Genomic DNA, 22,756 nt, shown 5'->3' with positions numbered 1-22,756 from the left:
ATTAATATTTTTTAGATCCATGTAGACTTGTTACAATAACCATGATGATCATAGGCTTTACATCATATATTGTGCTTTTTCCGTTTATGCAGAAGTGAGGTCTTTAAGTATATGTATGAACATACACGTTTAATGGGGTGCCTATATAAGCTGGGATAGACTGAGATTCCCATGAGCAGTGAACAAGTGCATACAGGCACGAAACATGTCTGCCGCATGGGAACCCAGCTGACCTTTTTCTCTGCAATTTCATGTATATATTCTGTTAGTCAGTGTCTTATGTTGTAGATACTTACCTCCTGATTTTAAAAGGATTTCTATCAATAAACGTTTGGATTTTAAATTGGAGTGCCTGGACATCTTCCTTGTGCATCTCTATATATATATATATATATATATATATATATATATATATATATATATAGCAGTGATGTGCAGTCACTAGAGGCAGGTGAGGCAGTGCTTCACCTCTCATATGGGCAAAAATATATATTTTTTTATGGGCTTTAAAAAAATAAAATAAAAAAATTGCAATTTTTTTCCCCAGCATTTTTTTTCTTCACAGATACATGTTGTGCAATGGAGAGGCACAAGCAGGTCTGCCCACCATTACACAACATGCTGCGCCATCTACTGGATGACAGTATTTAAGATCATTGGATGGCCCATTAACTGCTTATTTGAGGCAGTCCTATTTGGGCTGACCCAATCCAGTGAGAGGCATTAGTAAGTGGAACTTAGGGTTGGGGCTGGATGTTAAATCATATAAAACAACAAAAACGGAAAAAAACTACTTTCATTTATTTTGTTGCTGTGCTGTGAATAAGCAGTGTTTAAGACACATCTTTGAAGTAAGTTCTACAACCTTAGATTTCACTGAAAGGGATTCTGTTAGTGAAAATTGTAATTTAATGAATGTGGTTTAGCGTTTTTTTTACTCTTTTACAGCAGGGTCGTTTTTGTATTTTGTTTCCTCAACCTTTACACCCACTAACTTAACAGATTGCCTTCACTTTCTGAACTCTCTGTAGCTCTGCTGTTTTATTACTTAAAAATGCAGTGGTCTCTCTCCCTCCCCCCTTGTGTGTGTGTGTCTCTCTCTCTCTATATCTATCTATCTATCTATCTATCTATCTATCTATCTATCTATCTATCTATCTATCTATCTATCTATATCTATCTATCTATCCATCTCTCTCCTTATGTGTTGTTCTCCCCATGGTCTCTCTGTCACTCTTCCTCCCCCTCTGACTCTCTCATCCCTTATGTGTCTCTCTAACCCTCTGTGTTTGATTGTGTCTCTCTCTCTTTCTCTAGCCCTCTGTGTGTGATTGTGTGTCTCTCTCTCTCTTTCTCTCTCTCTAACCCTCTGTGTGTGTGTCTCTCTCTCTCTCTTTCTCTCTCTCTCTCTAACCCTCTGTGTGTGTGTCTCTCTCTCTTTCTTTCTCTCTCTCTCTAACCCTCTGTGTGTGTCTCTCTCTCTCTCTTTTTATCTCTCTCTCTAACCCTCTGTGTGTGTCTCTCTCTCTCTCTTTCTCTCTCTCTCTCTAACCCTCTGTGTGTGTCTCTCTCTCTCTCTTTTTCTCTATCTCTCTCTAACCCTCTGTGTGTGTCTCTCTCTCTCTCTCTCTTTTTCTCTATCTCTCTCTGACCCTCTGTGTGTGTGTCTCTCTCTCTCTCTAACCCTCTGTATGTCTCTCTTTCTCTCTCTTTCTCTCTAACCCTCTGCGTGTGTGTGTCTCTCTCTCTCTCTCTCTCTAACCCTCTGTGTGTGTCTTTCTCTTTCTCTCTCTTTCTCTCTCTAACCCTCTGTGTATGTGTTTCTGTCTACCTTTTATTTATTTAATTAATGAATTGGTAGTGCCATCTGATGGTGTGGCTTTTCTTAAGGGGTGGGGTCAAGCACCCCACCATCTTTAAATTTCACCAGCCGCCACTGGATCAAGACATTTTTATATTTACTGAATAATGAAAGAATCTATAAGCATAATTTGCAGCATTAAAGTAAAAAGTATGTTTTAAACATATTTTAATGGGCATGGATTTCTAGATCTCATAATCAGAGCAAGCATTTTGTTATCTGGCAAGTGTTTCTGTTACAATCCTTTAGACTAAAATCAGATGTTTACTAAGTTGACCAGTTTTCCAAGACACCATTTAAAGGGACATGAAACTCATATGTTTTCTTTCATGATTTAGAAAGAACATGCAATTTAAATAACTTTCCAATTTACATCTAATATCTAATTGTCTTCACTCTTTTGATATCCTTTGTTGAAAATCATATCTAAATATGCTCAGTAGCTGCTGATTGGTGGCTGCACATAGATACCTCATGTGATTGGCTCACCCATGTGCATTGCTATTTCTTCAACAAAGGATATCTAAAGAATGAAGGCGTATCCAAGCCACTGCCTCACCAGCCTCTGACGTCACTGCACGTCACTGATATATATATATATATATATATATATACATATATATTTATTTGTATTCTCTTTATTTATAATAGAAGGCAATATCATATACAACAGGAATATAAACAACAGACATGTAATAAACACATTAATGCGTCTAGTTGCAATATAAGTCCAGAGAGAGGTATATCTTCCTCTCAAGTATTCAAGAAAATGAAAAAATCATTGCCAACTTCATAAAAACATAAATATTTTTATATTTTATTAAATGGAAGTTAGCCACACCAAACATCACTATATTAATAACGTTGTTTACATTTGAGAATAAGTTTGAATAGCCTTATTGCTAGCGGCCGATTAGCCACGAATCTGCAGGGGGCAGCATTCACCAGAACTGCTTGTGCAATGATAAATGCCGACAGTGTATGCTGTCTGCATTTATCGATGTGTGGTGGAAACAATCCGCTACAGTGGATCATGTCCACTTGCACTTTGTTAAATCGGCCCCTTAGAATGGTCAGTGTTAGTGATGCACCGAAATGGAAATTCTGGACTGAAACCGAATCCGAAAATCCGGGATGCACTTAGCCGAAAACCGAAACTGATACCGAAAATGTATTTTTTCAAATTATTTTCAAATTATTTTTTTTTAGTTTTTTTTTTTGCATAATTAGAGCCAATAAAAAAGCCCACACTTTTATTGAAAGTAACACACTAAAATTGGACAAAAATATCTTAAAACAATAATATGCTACATAATAATTTTACCAAGAAAAAAAAAAAACAGGCAAAAAATAATGCCATTTTAGACCAAAATGTTTCTGCGACCAAAATTTTGGTGCATCCCTACTTAAAACAATTATAAATATCAATATACTGTATTATTCTTCATTTAGTTCTATGTAACATAATCATATTTAACAGTTTTTGTTTTTTTACCAATTATCGAAATAAAGTATAATCCTAGAAAACTCATTATATGCAGAACAGTAAGTGAAGTAATAAACTTAAACAGCACCTCTAGGCTAGCATCAAATTTGAAATATGCTACACAATAATTTTACCGAAAAAAAAGAAAACCGAAATAGCCAAACATGCCATTTTCAGCCTAAACTTTCTGCGGCCGAAATTTCGGTGCATCCCTAGTCAGTGTAGATTGTGTTTAGCTCGCACATCATATAAAGTTATGCACAAGTAGTAGACAGTCTGGGGATTTGTATTAAATAGAAGTTACTCATCAAACTATAGACAACAGAGATATTTGGAAACTCTTACCCCACAAGAGATTAATGGGAAGAGTCTTCAAGAGCGTTTGCAATTTTGGGCTAGATTATAAGTAGAGCACAAAATATTGCTTCTGCGAAATCGATATTTGCGCTCCACTTTGTAATACCAGCGCTGGTATTACAAGTGAGGTGCAATGCGAATGCGACCTTACATTCGCGTTGCACAGAAGCATTGCCTCACAAGAGCGCGCTTTAATAGGCTCAAATGGGAGAGAATGTATCACAACATTTATTTAAAACATCGAACATTGGCCGAATTTGTTCATTCATTTGTAAATTTATAACATGTTTGTTCTTACCACCTCTAACAGAAGTTCATTCCATGAATCAACCACTCTTTCTGTGAAGAAGCTTCGGCAAGTTACACCCGATCCTACTGCCCTTCAACTTGAGTTCATGACCCCTTATTTATTTGTTTACTTGTTTATTCATTCACTTATTTATTGATGCTTTTTTAAGAAATTAAAAAGTGTAAATATTTTGTCCCCAGTCTTATGAACCAGTGACATTTCCTCACTAGTCACGGTTTATTTATCTTGACCCTCTTCTGTATACTGGCGCAGAGCAGCGCTTGTACCTTTTCAGCTCTGGGGTTGAATAGCAGCTCCCGGCATTGATTAAACATCTCCTTTTCATTTTAGTGATTAATCAGCTGTGGAAATTTGCGATTGCTTCATGTTGTTCTGGGAAAGGGTCATTAGTATTTAATTACTCTTAAGAATTACCACCTTAAACCAATCAGACGTTCAGTGTTATTGAATAGAATCTGACTTATTTCCTACAACTTTATGTTTCTTCTATGGAAGATAAAATATTTCGGCCATAAATGCACTCTTCACAGATATTTATATTGTACATATTTGTTTCCTTTGTTATATTGTAAGTCACTTACATTATATTAGAAGGTTTATTTAAAAGATGTATCGGCAGTACCAAACATAATGTAGTAAGAACAATTATATTGATTCTGTTTATTGAAAGACACAGGGTAATGTATGTTTCTTTTTAAAAAAAAAAGTGATGCTGGGAAATTGACATGTCGTTTCAATACCATTTAAAGGGATATAAAACCAAATGTTTTTCTTTCATGATTCAGATAGAGCCGGCAATTTTAAGCAACTTTATAATTTTACTCTTATTATCAATTTTTCTTTGTTCTCTCGGTATCTTTATTTGAAAAAACAGGAATGAGCTTAGGAACCGGCCCATTTTTGGGTCAGAACCCTGGGTAGCATTTGGTGGATTCATTAAGTTTCATATCCCTTGAAATATTGCCACTAGCAAATGTATTAACAAGTACAACATTAGATTTTCACAATAGGCAATGTAGGCAGCTGTCTTGGGGAGCCTCCTACCTGCTTAGTAAAGTGCTAAAACTTTGCAGCACTTTCCTTACCATGTTCTACACTCAGTACATGAAGTACAGTCAGAGCACATATATCATTATGGGCTAGTAGTAAACACACCTCAGGAGGTCCTCATCAGGACTAGACGCACACCTCAGGAGATCACCATCAGGACTAGATGCACACCTCAGGAGATCACCATCAAGATTAGACACCCACCTCAGGAGATCACCATCAGGACTAGATGCACACCTCAGGAGATCACCATCAAGATTAGACACCCACCTCAGGAGATCACCATCAGGACTAGATGCACACCTCAGCATATCACCATCAAGACTAGACACCCACCTCAGGAGATCACCATCAGGACTAGATGCACACCTTAGGAGGTCCTCATCAGGACTAGGTGCACACCTCAGGAGATCACCATCAGGACTAGATGCACACCTCAGGAGGTCCTCATCAGGACTAGGTGCACACCTCAGGAGATCACCATCAGGACTAGACGCACACCTCAGGAGATCACCATCAAGATTAGACACCAACCTCAGGAGATCACCATCAGGACTAGATGCACACCTCAGCATATCACCATCAAGACTAGACACCCACCTCAGGAGATCACCATCAGGACTAGATGCACACCTCAGGAGGTCCTCATCAGGACTAGGTGCACACCTCAGGAGATCACCATCAGGACTAGATGCACACCTCAGGAGGTCCTCATCAGGACTAGGTGCACACCTCAGGAGATCACCATCAGGACTAGATGCACACCTCAGGAGATCACCATCAAGATTAGATACCCACCTAAGGAGATCACCATCAGGACTAGATGCACACCTCAGGAGATCACCATCAGGACTAGATGCACACCTCAGGATATCACCATCAAGACTAGACACCCACCTCAGGAGATCACCATCAGGACTAGATCCACACCTCAGGATATCACCATCAAGACTAGACACCCACCTCAGGAGATCACCATCAGGGCTAGGCGCACACCTCAGGAGATCACCATCAGGACTAGGGGCACACCTCAGGAGATCACCATCAGGACTATATGCACACCTCAGGAGATCACCATCAGGACTAGGCACACACCTCAGGAGATCATCATCAGGACTAGGTGCACACGTCAGGAGATCACCATCAGAACTAGATGCACACCTCAGGAGATCACCATCAGGACTAGATGCACACCTCAGGAGATCACCATCAGGACTAGGCGCACACCTCAGGAGATCACCATCAGGACTAGGCGCACACCTCAGGAGGTCACCATCAGGATTAGACACACACCTCAGGAGATCACCATCAGGACTAGGTGCACACCTCAGGAGATCACCATCAGGACTAGACACACACCTCAGTAGATCACCATCAGGACTAGGCGCACACCTCAGGAGATCACCATCAGGACTATGAGCACACCTCAGTAGATCACCATCAGGACTGAGCGCACACCTCAGTAGATCACCATCAGGACTAGGGCACACCTCAGGAGATCACCATCAGGACTAGACGCACACCTCAGTAGATCACCATCAGGACTAGGCGCACACCTCAGGAGATCACCATCAGGACTATGAGCACACCTCAGTAGATCACCATCAGGACTAGACGCACACCTCAGTAGATCACCATCAGGACTAGGTGCACACCTCAGGAGATCACCATCAGGACTAGATGCACACCTCAGTAGATCACCATCAGGACTAGGCGCACACCTCAGGAGATCACCATCAGGACTATGAGCACACCTCAGTAGATCACCATCAGGACTAGACGCACAACTCAGGAGATCACCATCAGGACTAGGGGCACACTTCAGGAGATTACCACCAGGACTAGGCGCACACCTGAGGAGATCGCCATGAGGATTTTTTTATTTGTTCTTTATCATGCCCTTTGTATGCTTTATGATAGATAGAAAGATAGACAGATAGATTACAAGTCTACTGTTTGCCAACAGTCCCTTATTTCCCAGTTAATTATAGGTGGCTAAAGATACCACAATGGGGCCAATACCGTTGCATTTTATTAGTTTATCCTTAAACCCCCTTTGCTTTGCCATTCTCATACATATACTAAGATTATTATTTATGTAATAGGTTTCCAATCATTTTGGGAGACACAGATACAGTATAAGGATACAAGAATGTTTGGGATATAGAGCTATCCTGCTAACCTCTTTGTTTCCTATAGACTGATGGTTCTTACCTGCCAGCAACAGCCCCAGAGGAACAACTTTTTTTTCACTTTCTGCAATGAGATCTTTTTAGTGAAAATTGTTCTGCAGGTTATTTTGAGATTAAATTCAATTTTAAACAAAAGCACCAGTCCAAATACAATGTGTAGATTAACTGGAGAATAAAGCAAATTTTAAAGTTTTATAACATTGCATCAGTTGAAAATTGCATTAAAACGAGTCGCAGAGAAAAAAATAAATTTTGTTAAGTTTTTAATATGTCTCTTGAATAAATGTAATTCCTTAGCCATTGCTCTAACATCACATAATTATAAGGTAAAAACGTAGTAGTAAAAAATATGCATTGCTCACAAGAACAACAGGGGCAGGGTTGAAAAAATCCCTGAGAGACAGTCATCAATCGGTGCGCTGCTGCTATGGCGCTCTGCTCAGCATTTTACTGTTTTCTTTCAACAGGGCTTCCCTCTGGTTGCACTGTGTTAAGGAAAACTTACACAGTGCAGCCAGAGCGCAGATCTGTTTGAAGAGAACAGTCTAATGTGGAGCAGCGCTGCAAAGTGAAAGTGCTAACAGTTCCTGCATGTGTCCTATTTTTTTTTTTTTGCAGACATGCTGCATTTTTCTTCAATGATATTTCCTATCACAGCAAGTGTTGCCAACAGCTAGCTTTTTATGGTTACCTCATTTTTATGGGTCTCAGAATATGCTGCTGTTTTTTTGGGACTTTTGTATACAAACATTTGTAATCAACATACCTTATAGCTTCTAGGAAACACTAAAATAATACACCTTCAATATGCATCAATTTATTTTGTAACCATCAACTATTACACAATTACTGACAATTGGATACTTTACTCTAATGCGGTTTGGACTATTTAGTTTACCAGGGCTATTTTGTATTTTCCTATTACTGGAATTAGAATCATTTAAAGAGTTGGACAACAGCCACAGGTAAAAGATCTTAACACAATCTAATTAGCCATGCATTTAGTGTTTCTCAAGGACTGTCTCTTGGAAAAAAAGATGAAATCAGAATTGTAATCTGATTATTTAGAGCAAGAAGCCTAGATAGCCAGTTTGCTAAATTTAAGGTAACTTCACACGTCATTTGGACCATACAGGCCTTGGGAATGTTCTTCTCTGCGTGGCTGGATTGACACCTCATCTTTAGATGCAAGAGCAATTTTTTATTCCCTGTGACTGTCACACAACCAACTATCTCAATGAAGTTTCTAATTGTGGTGACCTTAAATTTGCTGTCATTACTCATTTCAGGTAAGAAATTTATCATCATTATTATACAGTACTGGTATTGATGCTTCTAATAATTGCAATAATGAGGATTAGATACAGACAAATAAATATTTAAATGGATATGAGAGACAAAGAAACATAGCTGCTTTTCATGAAACCATACTGATATATGCTCAGGAGCGTTCACATGTCTTGAGCACTATATGTATACAATTGTTTCAAAATGCCTTATTGTTTTAGGAGACGTGCACGCTCCTTAGTCTACCTCAGTATGCTGTCATAGAAAGGAGCTAAGTTTGAAGAATTGATATTAAGAAAATAAGTACATTTAAAGTGTGAATTAAATATGAGAAGGGAATTTGAAAGCTTATTTTTAAATTATACTCCCTATATGAATCATGAAAGTTTATATACCACTGGCTGTAATATAGCAAAGGCTGAAGCAAACATAGTTAAGTAAGATATAGAATATATCATACTTATCCTTCTCATTTTATATTAGCATTGTAATTAAACAACACTGCAAACTATATAACAAAGACAACTATATTTCCCCCTAGAGATAGACTGAAAAAAGCAAATTAAGTTTCAGCCATTTAAGTAGGATGTGCTTGAGCAACTTAGTGTTTTGTCTAACCTGAATAACTTCAAATAATGCAATGATTTGTAGGGGGAAATGCTGCATCTATCTCCCAGTGATTCATATTAATCTCCAGTCCGTTGCTTCAGAATTATAGCTCAGGGATAGGCATTCATGTATGAATATGACAGACCATTGTTCATTAAGCTTTCTAGTCGGTTACTCAGCCGGTTTCCTCATTATAAACTTCATTATCCATTAAATTATTTTTGTCCAGTTGCACAAGGTAGGAAATACCTGATAGAGGTTTGCAGATAAGGTAAATGAATGCACTGCCTCATATTCACGCATGGTAAACCCCTTATGTTTTTATATACGTTTTGTATTGTACGTATGCTTCCTGTTCCTAAACGTGTAATCTAATGTGCAAAATGCCTTTAGATTCATATAGTTTGATAAACAGACACACAAACAGAATTACACACTGAGCAGCTATACACATCAACTGCCATTGGTCTGTAGGAGTTAAAGGGACAGCCTAGTCAAAAATAAACGTGTGCCATATAGATAACATTGTGCTCACGCCCATGGAGTTACCTAGGAGTCAGCACTGATTGGCTAAAATGCAAGTTTTTTTAAAAGAACTCAAATAAGAGGGCAGTCTGCTGAGGCTTAGATACAAGGTAATCACAGAGATAAAAGGTGTGTTATTATAACTGTTAATTATGAAAAACTGTGGAATAGGCAATAAAGGGATTATCTATCTTTTTACACATTAACAATTCTGGTGTAGACTGTCCCTTTAAAGCCATTTCTTCTGTTCCCTTTATCTAAATGAAAATACATATATTAAAACATATATTACAATTTACCAATAGATATTCATAGGAGTAATAAGCTACAGATTGTGTTCTGTACACTGATAGACCAGGAAGGTTTTAGTACAAATGGATCTCCGAGGATATATTTTGCACAAATATGTGTATCCTCTCAGTATAATAAACTAGTTAAACAGCTTTAACTTAAAGGGATACTGAACCCATTTTTTTCTTTCATGATTCAGATAGAGCAACACTTTTAAGCATCTTTCTAATTCACTCCTGTTATCAATTTTTCTTCGTTCTCTTGGTATCTTTATTTGAATAAGCAAGAATGTAAGCTTAGAAACCGGCCCATTTTTTGTTGAGCACCTGGGTAGAGTTTGATGATAGGTGGCTACATGTTGCCACCAATCAGACAGCGCTATCCAGAGTGCTGAACAAAGATGGGCAGCTCATAAGCTTAGATTCCTGCTTGTAATTTCCTTAGGTTTGTTCATACTGGTTATTTAAATAGCTACAGTATAACTAATTCTATTTTTTTAACCCTGTTTCTGTAACTGGATGTACTTTTTGTAACATTGTATTATGTGGCCCTTGTTTAATAAACTAAAGGAAGTGGTATTGAGCAGCACTTACAATTCTAACACAATGTTTTGCAGAAAAAAGGTTTAGTAAAAACTGTTTAAATAGAATGTGCCCAGGAAGTGCCTGCTTGTGTAAAAGTCATCATTAATAAAGCTGTTTAATTAATAAGCAGAGTCTGTACAATGTATTTTATATTTACATCTTTCAGGCTCATTCGCTGCTGACTTGCCGGCAATGAAGAACTCAAGTCTGCATGAATTGACCAGACGCATTTTAATAAACTATAACAAAGATGTGAGACCGGTGAGACATTGGGCTAAGGCTACCACTGTCTTTATTGATCTGTTTATTCATGCGGTGTTAGATGTTGTAAGTATTTTGTACAACTTACAGTTCTGTTAACTGCTGAGCTCATTCTCATTTAACACAATATAGGTTTGATTATTAATATGGCTGCCCTTACTTACTTAAAGCTAAAGATGATTCTTGAGTGCACTATTTTCTCTCACTGTAACTATTATGTTGAATATCAGTCAGCAGGTCATATGATTGGCAATGGTTGGCAGTGATCGGTAGTGGTTGGCAGTGATCGATAGTGGTTGGCAGTGATTGGTAGTAGTTGGCAATGATTTTCAGTGGTTGGCAGTGATTAGTAGTGGTTGGCAGTGATTGGTAGTGGTTGGCAGTGATCGGTAGTGATTGACAGTAATTGGTAGTGGTTGGCAGTGATCGGTAGTGGTTAGCAGTGATTGGTAGTGGTTGGCAGTGATTGGTAGTGGTTGGCAGTGATTGGTGGTGGTTGGCAGTGATCGGTAGTGGTTGGTAGTGGTCAGCATTGGTTGGCAGTGATCAGCAGTGGTTGGCAGTGATCGGTAGTGGTTGGCAGTGATTGGCAGTGATTGTTAGTGTTTGGCAGTGATTGGTAGTGGTTGGCAGTAATTGGTAGTGGTTGCAGTGATTGACAGTGGTTGACAGTGACCGCCATTGGTTGGCAGTGATAGGTATTGGTTGGCAGTGGTTGGCAGTGATCGGTAGTGGTTGGTAGTGGTTTGCAGTGATCAGTAGTGGTTGGTAGTGGTTGGCAGTGGTTGGCAGTGATCGGTAGTGGTTGGTAGTGGTTGGTAGTGATCGGTAGTGGTTGGCAGTGATTGGCAGTGATCAGTAGTGGTTGGCAGTGATCGGTAGTGGTTGGCAGTGATTGGCAGTGGTTGGCGGGGATCGTAGTGGTTGGAAGTGATCGGTAGTGTTTGGCAGTGATTGGCAGTGATTGGTAGTGGTTGGCAGTGATTGGCAGTGGTTGGCAGTGATCAGTAGTGATTGGCAGTGATTGTTAGTGGGTTGGCAGTGGTTAGTATTGGTTGGCAGTGATCAGCAGTGGTTGGCAGTGATTGGTAGTGGTTGGTAGTGATTGGTATTGGTTGGCAGTGGTTGGTTGGCAGTGATCGGTAGTGGTTGGTAATGGTTGGCAGTGATTGGTAGTGGTTGGCAGTGATTGGTAGTGTTTGGCAGTGTATTTTGCTGATTTTAGCTCTGTTGCACAGGATAAAAAAGAAGTTATCTGCAACAGTGTAATAATAAAAATGCTCGGGAACATCAGAACATTTTGTAACTGCTTCTCTACTAAGCCAAGTTGAGGTAAATTGTCACTAGATCATTTGAGGTTTGAGCCGGGGTTGGCTACTACTTGCGCTGTGTAACCCCCATATAGGAGTATTCAAAAGGGAATGTGCTGGCTAACAATACTTGTCTTTAAAGTGACTATTACAGAAAATACAAGCTAGATAGAATAATGTATTAGAAGTAAACATTAACCTGAGAGTATTATGCAGAAAGAAATACATTTATATTCTATTACTTGTTTAAATATGAAAAAATAAGTGTAAAGCTTTATTATCCATACAGCAATGAGCGCCACCATGTTGTAACCTAAGTTTCACTCTCTGCTGAAGCTAATTGGGGACAGTTATAAATGGGTGACTAAAGTGTGCAACCAATGCTTGGAATATAGTAGTGCACTTACACGTTTTACTGGAATTGTAAAGGACACAGTTTTCAGAATTAAAGTACAGGAAAAGAGGACAAAATAAATAATGAAAGTATATTACTGGTAAGGTTTATTTTACTGATATGTTATATTACAAAGTGTATTTAATGAGCCAGTGACAGAGACATCACACATTCTGACGACCAGTCACACTGTGTATTGTGATGCCTTAAACACACACATCGATCATACATAGCAAATCGCAAGTTGCAGCCACAGTAACATCACAATGTTGTCCTAAAAAGAACTTGCGCCAGTAACATTCTTCTGAGCTCTGTGATTAATGACTCAGGAACTAATTGGAGTGTGAGGGAACCAGTGATTTGTTAAAAGTGTCGTGAGAAGGTGACGTTCCATTTTATCAGTGATGAACCAGTAACAAATAAACAGACAAGAAATAATAAATGACACTGCCCCTACCACTGCTTTCAGTAGCTGAGTCTGAAAGATATATATATTTTTTATTCTATTAAAATCCTGTATAGCAGCAGAAATGTCAGCTTGCTGTCTCCTAAAATATCATTTAACTAGCAATAATGTGTTTTATTAAAATCAAGAGAGTGCAAGCAGAATTAATATAACACTTGAATGTAACTATCAGCTAGATTACGAGTTTTGCGTTATGAGTGAAAAAACATTTGGCTAGACGCCCATGGAGTTACCTAGGAGTCAGCACTGATTGGCTAACTAGGTAGTTAGTAAATAGTTAATAACTATTTGCTAACTAGTCTACCTAGTTAAAATAAATACAAACTTACAAGTTAAATAAAATTAAAACCTAAGATAGCTACAATATAAGTATTAGTTATTTTGTAGCTAGCTTAGGTTTTTTAAAAGGTAAGTTTGTATTTAGTTTTAAATAAGTTTTATTTAGGTAAGAATTGTAAGGTTTATTTGGCTTTATTTTAATTATATGTAAGTTAGGGGGTGTTAGGGTTAGGGTTAGACTTATGTTTAGGGTTACGTTAGGGTTAGGGTTAGGTTTAGGGGTTAATATATTTATTTAGTGTTAGTGATGTGGGAGGCCAGAGGTTTAGGGGTTAATAACTTTAGTATAGTGGCTGCGACATTGGGGCAGCAGATTAGGGCAGTGCTATAGGGAGGTGAATTAATGCCGCTTTCGTGGCGGTCGTTAATTTCTCTATAGTGCTCAAAACTCGTAATCTAGCTGTATGTGTTTAATTCCTGCATACGAGTTTAACATATAAAGGTTGCTCCTTACCTGAAGCTTATCATATGACATTTACATACTTTATGGTGAACAATTAGATAAACATTTGTAAAGGATTGCGATCAAGCCCTAGTTAAGATTAGCTAGAGCAATGCTACTACTGGGAGCTAGCTGAACACATCTGGTGAGCCAATGACAAGAGGCTTAGGTTAGTACTTGCCAGCTGCTAGTAGTGTAGTGCTGCTGCCGATCCTACCTAGATATGTTTTTCAGCTAAATTGAAAACTCTTAAAATGAGATGGTCTATTTGATTCTTTTAAGCCCCTTTAAATACATTTTATGAAATAGGAGAAACATGTTAAAGACTTTAAAGAGACCCATATACAAATATATATATAAGTTGTTTTGTCCTTGGCACGTCTGGCATTATTTTCATGTTGTTATATTATTTGTAGGTGCATAACGGATTTATGATTAAACGTGTATGTAAACAGTAAAATAAGGGTACACGTATATATTTTATTGCTGTACTATAAGACACAAGACTGTAATTATGTTGCACATTGTATTTTGATTGATGTTTTTTTAACTGTTTCCTTCCTCTTTCCTATCTGTTGTTGAAAGTGTAGTGTAGACTTAAAGGGACATAATAGAGCTGAAAGGTGCTTGAGTGCGTTTCAGTTTTGAATAGAAGCTATCACTGTTTTAGCGGCATATGCACGTATGACGCATATGCCTCGTGCACACATTCAAGCACTATGCCTAATTAGTTATTTGTATCATGACTGCAATGACTTAAAGGAACGGGAAACCCAATTTGTTTTCTTTCATTATTCAGAAAGCTGCATTTTTAAATAACTTTCCAATTTATTTCTATTATCTCTGTTTTATGCTCTTTGTATTCTTTGTTGCAAAGTATACCTAGGTAAGCTCAGAGGCTGCTGATTGGTGGCTGCACATATATTCCGCTTGTCATTGTCTTTCTGCTAGCTCCCAGTAGTGCCTTACTGCCCCTTCAACAACGGATACCAAGAGAATGAAGTAAAACTGATAGTAGAAGTAAATAGGAAAGTTGTTTAAAATTGTATTCTCTGACTCATGAAAAATAAATTGGGGTTTGTGTCCTTTTACTGTGTGCCCTACATGCTCCTGCTGCCTCCCTGAGTAGGTGTTACATGCAGGTGCACAAGGCACACACAGCATATGTGCATATGCCTATAACAGTAATACCTTTTACTGTGTGCCCTACACGCTCCTGCTGCTGCCTCCCTGAGTAGGTGTTACATGCAGGTGCACAAGGCACACACAGCATATGTGCATATGCCTATAACAGTAATACCTTTTACTGTGTGCCCTACACGCTCCTGCTGCCTCCCTGAGTAGGTGTTACATGCAGGTGCACAAGGCACACACAGCATATGTGCACATGCCCCTATAACAGTAATACCTTTTACTGTGTGCCCTACACGCTCCTGCTGCTGCCTCCCTGAGTAGGTGTTTACATGCAGGTGCACAAGGCACACACAGCATATGTGCATATGCCTATAACAGTAATACCTTTTACTGTGTGCCCTACATGCTCCTGCTGCCTCACTGAGTAGGTGTTACATGCAGGTGAACAAGGCACACACAGCATATGTGCACATGCCCCTATAACAGTAATACCTTTTACTGTGTGCCCTACACGCTCCTGCTGCTGCCTCCCTGAGTAGGTGTTTACATGCAGGTGCACAAGGCACACACAGCATATGTGCATATGCCTATAACAGTAATACCTTTTACTGTGTGCCCTACATGCTCCTGCTGCCTCACTGAGTAGGTGTTACATGCAGGTGCACAAGGCACACACAGCATATGTGCACATGCCCCTATAACAGTAATACCTTTTACTGTGTGCCCTGCATGCTCCTGCTGCTGCCTCCCTGAGTAGGTGTTACATGCAGGTGCACAAGGCACACACAGCATATGTGCACATGCCCCTATAACAGTAATACCTTTTGCTGTGTGCCCTACACGCTCCTGCTGCTGCCTCCCTGAGTAGGTGTTTACATGCAGGTGCACAAGGCACACACAGCATATGTGCATATGCCTATAACAGTAATACTTTTTACTGTGTGCCCTACACGCTCCTGCTGCTGCCTCCCTGAGTAGGTGTTTACATGCAGGTGCACATGGCACACACAGCATATGTGCACATGCCCCTATAACAGTAATACCTTTTACTGTGTGCCCTACATGCTCCTGCTGCTGCCTCCCTGAGTAGGTGTTACATGCAGGTGCACAAGGCACACACAGCATATGTGCATATGCCCCTATAACAGTAATACCTTTTACTAGAAGCCCTTTTAGTTTACTGCAATTTGCACAAAGCTTCCCCTGAGCTTCCAACCTTTAATTCAGCATTATTTGTATACAACAGACGTGGTCTTTCCTATTGACTAAGATAACTGTTTAAATATATTTCTTTCTATTTACAGGATGGACAGAATCAGAAGCTGACCACTAGTATCTGGTATCGACAGGTGATTAACAATCTAGGTTATTATTTTCACCAGCTGCTCGCACGACCTTCTGTGAACAGATATTAAATGATTCCCCTTCACTATATTACATTAGGGATGCTATATATATATAAATATATACAGTATATATAGTCACCTTTTATTGTGTGCTTAAGTGAGTGCAAAAAAATCTTTAGCTGACGAGAAAACATACTGAGGACTCAGGTTACTCACAAATTAGTTTATTAACATATCATATTTATGACAATTTACACAAAGTAAGCTTTTAGAAAGATCTTGTTGTCAAATATCAGATTTATCTACAAGTGCTCATATGGTTAGAGTACACGTCTAGAGACTAGTCCTGGGGTTAAGCAATAACAGCCCTTAATGTAGCACTCAGTGGTGTCACTAGGGTTGGTGTCACCCGGCGCGGTAAGTTATAGTGTCACCCCCCACACCCCAGTAATGTTTTTTTTTTTTTACTGGAAGAAGAGAATTTCATAGAAAAGGCAAACTTCTCCAATGGACAGAAAGCAGACACACACACAAACACAAAAACACAGGCACACACACACACACACACAAACACTCTCAGACACAATCAGACACACACACAAAACACACACAAAAACACTCAAACACACACAAAAACAGACACACACACACACAAAAAAAACACTTAGACACACACACACAAAAACACTCAGACACACACACACACAAAAACACTTAGACACACACACACACAAAAAAACACTTAGACACACACACACACAAAAACACTCAGACACACACACAAAAACTCGAAATTGGGCAAGGGAGGAGCAAAGTACAAACAAGCAAAAGCAGCCTGGAAAACTATTTGTGGAAATTGCGACGTGGGCTCAAGAGGCAAAATAATGAAGTGTGTCTACAACTTCCCCAGTCCCACTAATGTTCACAACTGCTGGCCCCTCTAATAAAAACAAATCTATGCATATCTACATTGTATTTCTTTAATTTTTAATAAAATAATAATAAAAAAAAAGTTAAAAAATTGTGTTCATGGAGCGTGTCACCCGGGTGCGGTCCACACCCCCTGCACCCCCCAAGTGACGTCCCTGGTAGCACTTGTGCATTATACAGGCATGTGTGACTGTATCAACCGAGAGGTTACTTCATCTGACTATCAGCATTTTATCCTGTTTGGCACCAGGTTTAGTTTATTAAGTGTCAGAGACCCGGAAACTAATGCCCTATCTTAGGCCTAGATTTAGAGTTGGGCGGTAGCCGTCAAAACCAGCGTTAGAGGCTCCTAACGCTGGTTTTAGGCTACCGCCGGTATTTGGAGTCAGTCAGGAAAGGGTCTAACGCTCACTTTCCAGCCGCGACTTTTCCATACCGCAGATCCCCTTACGTCAATTGCGTATCCTATCTTTTCAATGGGATCTTTCTAACGCCGGTATTTAGAGTCGTGTCTGAAGTGAGCGTTAGAAATCTAACGACAAAACTCCAGCCGCAGAAAAAAGTCAGTAGTTAAGAGCTTTCTGGGCTAACGCCGGTTTATAAGGCTCTTAACTACTGTGCTCTAAAGTACACTAACACCCATAAACTACCTATGTACCCCTAAACCGAGGTCCCCCCACATCGCCGCCACTCAATAAAAAATGTTTAATCCCTAATCTGCCGACCGCCACCTACGTTATACTTATGTACCCCTAATCTGCTTCCCCTAACACCGCCGACCCCTATATTATATTTATTAACCCCTAACCTGCCCCCCACAACGTCGCCTCCACCTGCCTACACTTATTAACCCCTAATCTGCCGACCGCAAAGCGCCGCTACCTACGTTATCCTTATGTACCCCTAATCTGCTGCCCCTAACACCGCCGACCCCTATATTATATTTATTAACCCCTAATCTGCCCCCCTCAACGTCGCCTCCATCTGCCTACACTTATTAACCCCTAATCTGCCGAGCGGACCGCACCGCTACTATAATAAAGTTATTAACCCCTAATCCGCCTCACTCCCGCCTCAATAACCCTATAATAAATAGTATTAACCCCTAATCTGCCCTCCCTAACATCGCCGACACCTAACTTCAATTATTAACCCCTAATCTGCCGACCGAATCTCGCCGCTACTGTAATAAATGGATTAACCCCTAAAGCTAAGTCTAACCCTAACACCCCGCTAAGTTAAATATAATTTAAATCTAATGAAATAAATTAACTCTTATTAAATAAATTATTCCTATTTAAAGCTAAATACTTACCTGTAAAATAAACCCTAATATAGCTACAATATAAATTATAATTATATTATAGCTATTTTAGGATTTATATTTATTTTACAGGTAACTTTGTATTTATTTTAACCAGGTACAATAGCTATTAAATAGTTAAGAACTATTTAATAGTTAAAATAGTTAAAATAATTACAAAATTACCTGTAAAATAAATCCTAACCTAAGTTACAATTAAACCTAACACTACACTATCAATAAATAAATTAAATAAAATACCTCCAATTACCTACAATTAAACCTAACACAACACTATCAATACATTAATTAAATACAATACCTACAAATAACTACAATTAAATAAACTAACTAAAGTACAAAAAAAAAAGAACTAAGTTACAAAAAATAAAAAAATATTTACAAACATTTGAAAAATATTACATCAATTTTAAACTAATTACACCTACTCTAAGCCCCCTAATGAAATTACAAAGCCCCCCAAAATAAAAAAATGCCCTACCCTATTCTAAATTACAAAAGTTCAAAGCTCTTTTACCTTACCAGCCCTGAACAGGGCCCTTTGCGGAGCATGCCCCAAGAAATTCAGCTCTTTTGCCTGTAAAAAAACACATACAATACCCCTCCCCAACATTACAACCCACCACCCACATACCCCTAATCTAACCCAAACCCCCCTTAAATAAACATAACACTAAGCCCCTGAAGATCTTCCTACCTTATCTTCACCTCACCGGGTATCACCGATCGGTCCTGGCTCCAAAATCTTCATCCAACCCAAGCGGGGGCTGGCGATCCATAATCCTGCGGCTGAAGAGGTCCAGAAGAGGCTCCAAAGTCTTCATCCTATCCGGGAAGAAGAGGCGATCCAGACGGCAACCATCTTGACACAAGCGGCATCTTCTATCTTCATCCGATGAGGAACGGCTCCATCGTGAAGACCTCCAGCGCGGATCAATCTTCTTCCGACGACGTCCAACTGAAGAATGACGGTTCCTTTAAGGGACGTCATCCAAGATGGCGTCCCTCGAATTCCAATTGGCTGATAGGATTCTATCAGCCAATCGGAATTAAGGTAGGAAAATTCTGATTGGCTGATGGAATCAGCCAATCAGAATCAAGTTCAATCCGATTGGCTGATCCGATCAGCCAATCAGATTGAGCTCGCATTCTATTGGCTGTTCCGATCAGATCGGATCAGCCAATCGGATTGAACTTGATTCTGATTGGCTGATTCCATCAGCCAATCAGAATTTTCCTACCTTAATTCCGATTGGCTGATAGAATCCTATCAGCCAATCGGAATTCGAGGGACGCCATCGTGGATGACGTCCCTTAAAGGAACCGTCATTCTTCAGTTGGACGTCGTCGGAAGAAGATTGATCCGTGCTGGAGGTCTTCACGATGGAACCGTTCCTCATCGGATGAAGATAGAAGATGCCGCTTGGATCAAGATGGTTGCCGGTCTGGATCGCCTCTTCTTCCCGGATAGGATGAAGACTTTGGAGCCTCTTCTGGACCTCTTCAGCCGCAAGATTATGGATCGCCAGCCCCCGCTTGGGTTGGATGAAGATTTTGGAGCCAGGACCGATCGGTGATACCCGGTGAGGTGAAGATAAGGTAGGAAGATCTTCAGGGGCTTAGTGTTAGGTTTATTTAAGGGGGGTTTGGGTTAGATTAGGGGTATGTGGGTGGTGGGTTGTAATGTTGGGGGGGGGTATTGTATGTGTTTTTTTACAGGCAAAAGAGCTGAATTTCTTGGGGCATGCCCCGCAAAGGGCCCTGTTCAGGGCTGGTAAGGTAAAAGAGCTTTGAACTTTTTTAATTTAGAATAGGGTAGGGCATTTTTTTATTTTGGGGGGCTTTGTAATTTCATTAGGGGGCTTAGAGTAGGTGTAATTAGTTTAAGATTGTTGTAATATTTTTCTAATGTTTGTAAATATTTTATTATTTTTTGTAACTTAGTTCTTTTTTATTTTTTGTACTTTAGTTAGTTTATTTAATTGTAGTTATTTGTAGGTATTGTATTTAATTAATGTATTGATAGTGTAGTGTTAGGTTTAATTGTAGGTAATTGGAGGTATTTTATTTAATTTATTTATTGATAGTGTAGTGTTAGGTTTAATTGTAACTTAGGTTAGGATTTATTTTACAGGTAATTTTGTTATTATTTTAACTATTTTAGCTATTAAATAGTTCTTAACTATTTAATAGCTATTGTACCTGGTTAAAATAAATACAAAGTTGACTGTAAAATAAATATTAATCCTAAAATAGCTACAATATAATTATAATTTATATTGTAGCTATATTAGGGTTTATTTTACAGGTAAGTATTTAGCTTTAAATAGGAATAATTTATTTAATAAGAGTTAATTTATTTCGTTAGAATAAAATTATAATTAACTTAGGGGGATGTTAGTGTTAGGGTTAGACTTAGCTTTAGGGGTTAATCCATTTATTACAGTAGCGGCGAGATTCGGTCGGCAGATTAGGGGTTAATAATTGAAGTTAGGTGTCGGCGATGTTAGGGAGGGCAGATTAGGGGTTAATACTATTTATTATAGGGTTATTGAGGCGGGAGTGAGGCGGATTAGGGGTTAATAACTTTATTATAGTAGCAGTGCTGTCCGCTCGGCAGATTAGGGGTTAATAAGTGTAGGCAGGTGGAGGCGACGTTCTGGGGGGCAGATTAGGGGTTAATAAATATAATATAGGGGTCGGCGGTGTTAGGGTCAGCAGATTAGGGGTACACAGAGATAATGTAGGTAGCGGCGGTTTACGGAGCGGCAGATTAGGGGTTAAAAAAATATGCAGGGGTCAGCGATAGCAGGGGCGGCAGATTAGGGGTTAATAAGTGTAAGGTTAGGGGTGTTTAGACTCGGGGTACATGTTAGAGTGTTAGGTGCAGACGTAGGAAGTGTTTCCCCATAGACAACAATGGGGCTGCGTTAAGAGCTGAACGCGGCTTTTTTGCAGGTGTTAGGTTTTTTTTCAGCTCAAATGGCCCCATTGTTTTCTATGGGGATATCGTGCACGAGCACGTTTTTGAAGCTGGCCGCGTCCGTAAGCACCGCTGGTATCGAGAGTTGCAGTGGCGTTAAATTATGCTCTACGCTCCCTTTTTGGAGCCTAACGCACTGAAAACCCAGCCATTCTGTGAACTCTAAATACCAGCGGTATTTAAAAGGTGCGTGGGAAAAAAAGCATGCGTAGCTAACGCACCCCTTTGGCCGCAGAACTCTAAATCTAGGCGTTAGAAATCCTTATGCCCGCACATGTTATAAGAAGGAAAGCATCTCTTTCTTATAGGGGTAACTTGACCACTGATATCATGTGGTTAAAAAAACAGAACAAATTGTAATTTCTTAACTCATTAAATACCAATTTTAGAGCAGTAAAACTGGGGAAGGTATTAACACGTTATGTCTTTCTTGGCAAAAACTAAAAAAAGAAAAAGTCTAGAAGATTCTGTTGCAGTTCCAGTTTTATTTGTTACAGATGTGGAAAGATGACTTCTTGGCTTGGGATTCGAGCCAGTTTGATGGAATTGGAGAAATCTCCCTCCCGCTTAACATCATTTGGGTACCTGATATCGTCATCAATGAGCTGTGCGTATAAGTTACTTTCTACCGATCAGTTAGAGTCTTTGGTTTCAGGTGCAATATACAGTATATGTGTACAAATGTGTACTTATGTGTTTATATGTGTGTATATGTGTATTTTTGTGTTCATATGTGTGTATATATGTGTATTTATGTGTTTATATGTATGTATATGTGTATACATGTGTATTTATGTGTTTATATGTGTATATATGTGTATGTATGTGTTCATATGTGTATATATGTGTATACATGTGTATGTATGTGTTTATATGTGTGTATATGTGTATACATGTGTATTATGTGTTTATATGTGTGTATATGTGTATACATGTGCATTTATGTGTTTATATGTGTATATGTGTATATATGTGTATGTATGTGTTCATATGTGTATATATGTGTATACATGTATATGTATGTGTTTATATGTGTATATATGTGTATACATGTGTATTATGTGTTTATATGTGTGTATATGTGTATACATGTGCATTTATGTGTTCATATGTGTGTATATGTGTATTTATGTGTTAATAAGTGTGTGTACATATATATATATATATATATATATGCATATGAAGAGGGAAGCGCTCTACCAGGAACGAACAACAGCTCATCAGATAGTTCTATGGTGATTTACCACCCAGGAGCAGCCTCTTTTAGACCAGTGT

The 22,756-nt window shown here is 39.0% G+C and overlaps 1 protein-coding gene across 4 annotated transcripts in view; it reads left to right on the top strand.

Moving 5' to 3' along the window:
* HTR3B (5-hydroxytryptamine receptor 3B) overlaps positions 1 to 22,756 on the top strand; it is a 232,076-nt gene that overhangs the window by 135,128 nt on the left and 74,192 nt on the right. For 3 of the 4 annotated variants that reach the window (XM_053690120.1, XM_053690119.1, XM_053690118.1), the window contains 3 exons: positions 10,719 to 10,879; positions 16,203 to 16,247; positions 21,979 to 22,088. In XM_053690120.1, coding sequence (XP_053546095.1) covers positions 10,719 to 10,879; positions 16,203 to 16,247; positions 21,979 to 22,088 — 316 coding nt within the window. The remainder of the gene's footprint in view (positions 1 to 10,718; positions 10,880 to 16,202; positions 16,248 to 21,978; positions 22,089 to 22,756) is intronic. The other variant, XM_053690121.1, reaches the window with a different exon arrangement.

Source organism: Bombina bombina, chromosome 8, assembly GCF_027579735.1.
Source record: "Bombina bombina isolate aBomBom1 chromosome 8, aBomBom1.pri, whole genome shotgun sequence".
Lineage (NCBI taxonomy): Eukaryota > Metazoa > Chordata > Amphibia > Anura > Bombinatoridae > Bombina > Bombina bombina.
This window is presented reverse-complemented; position numbering and strand designations above follow the sequence as displayed.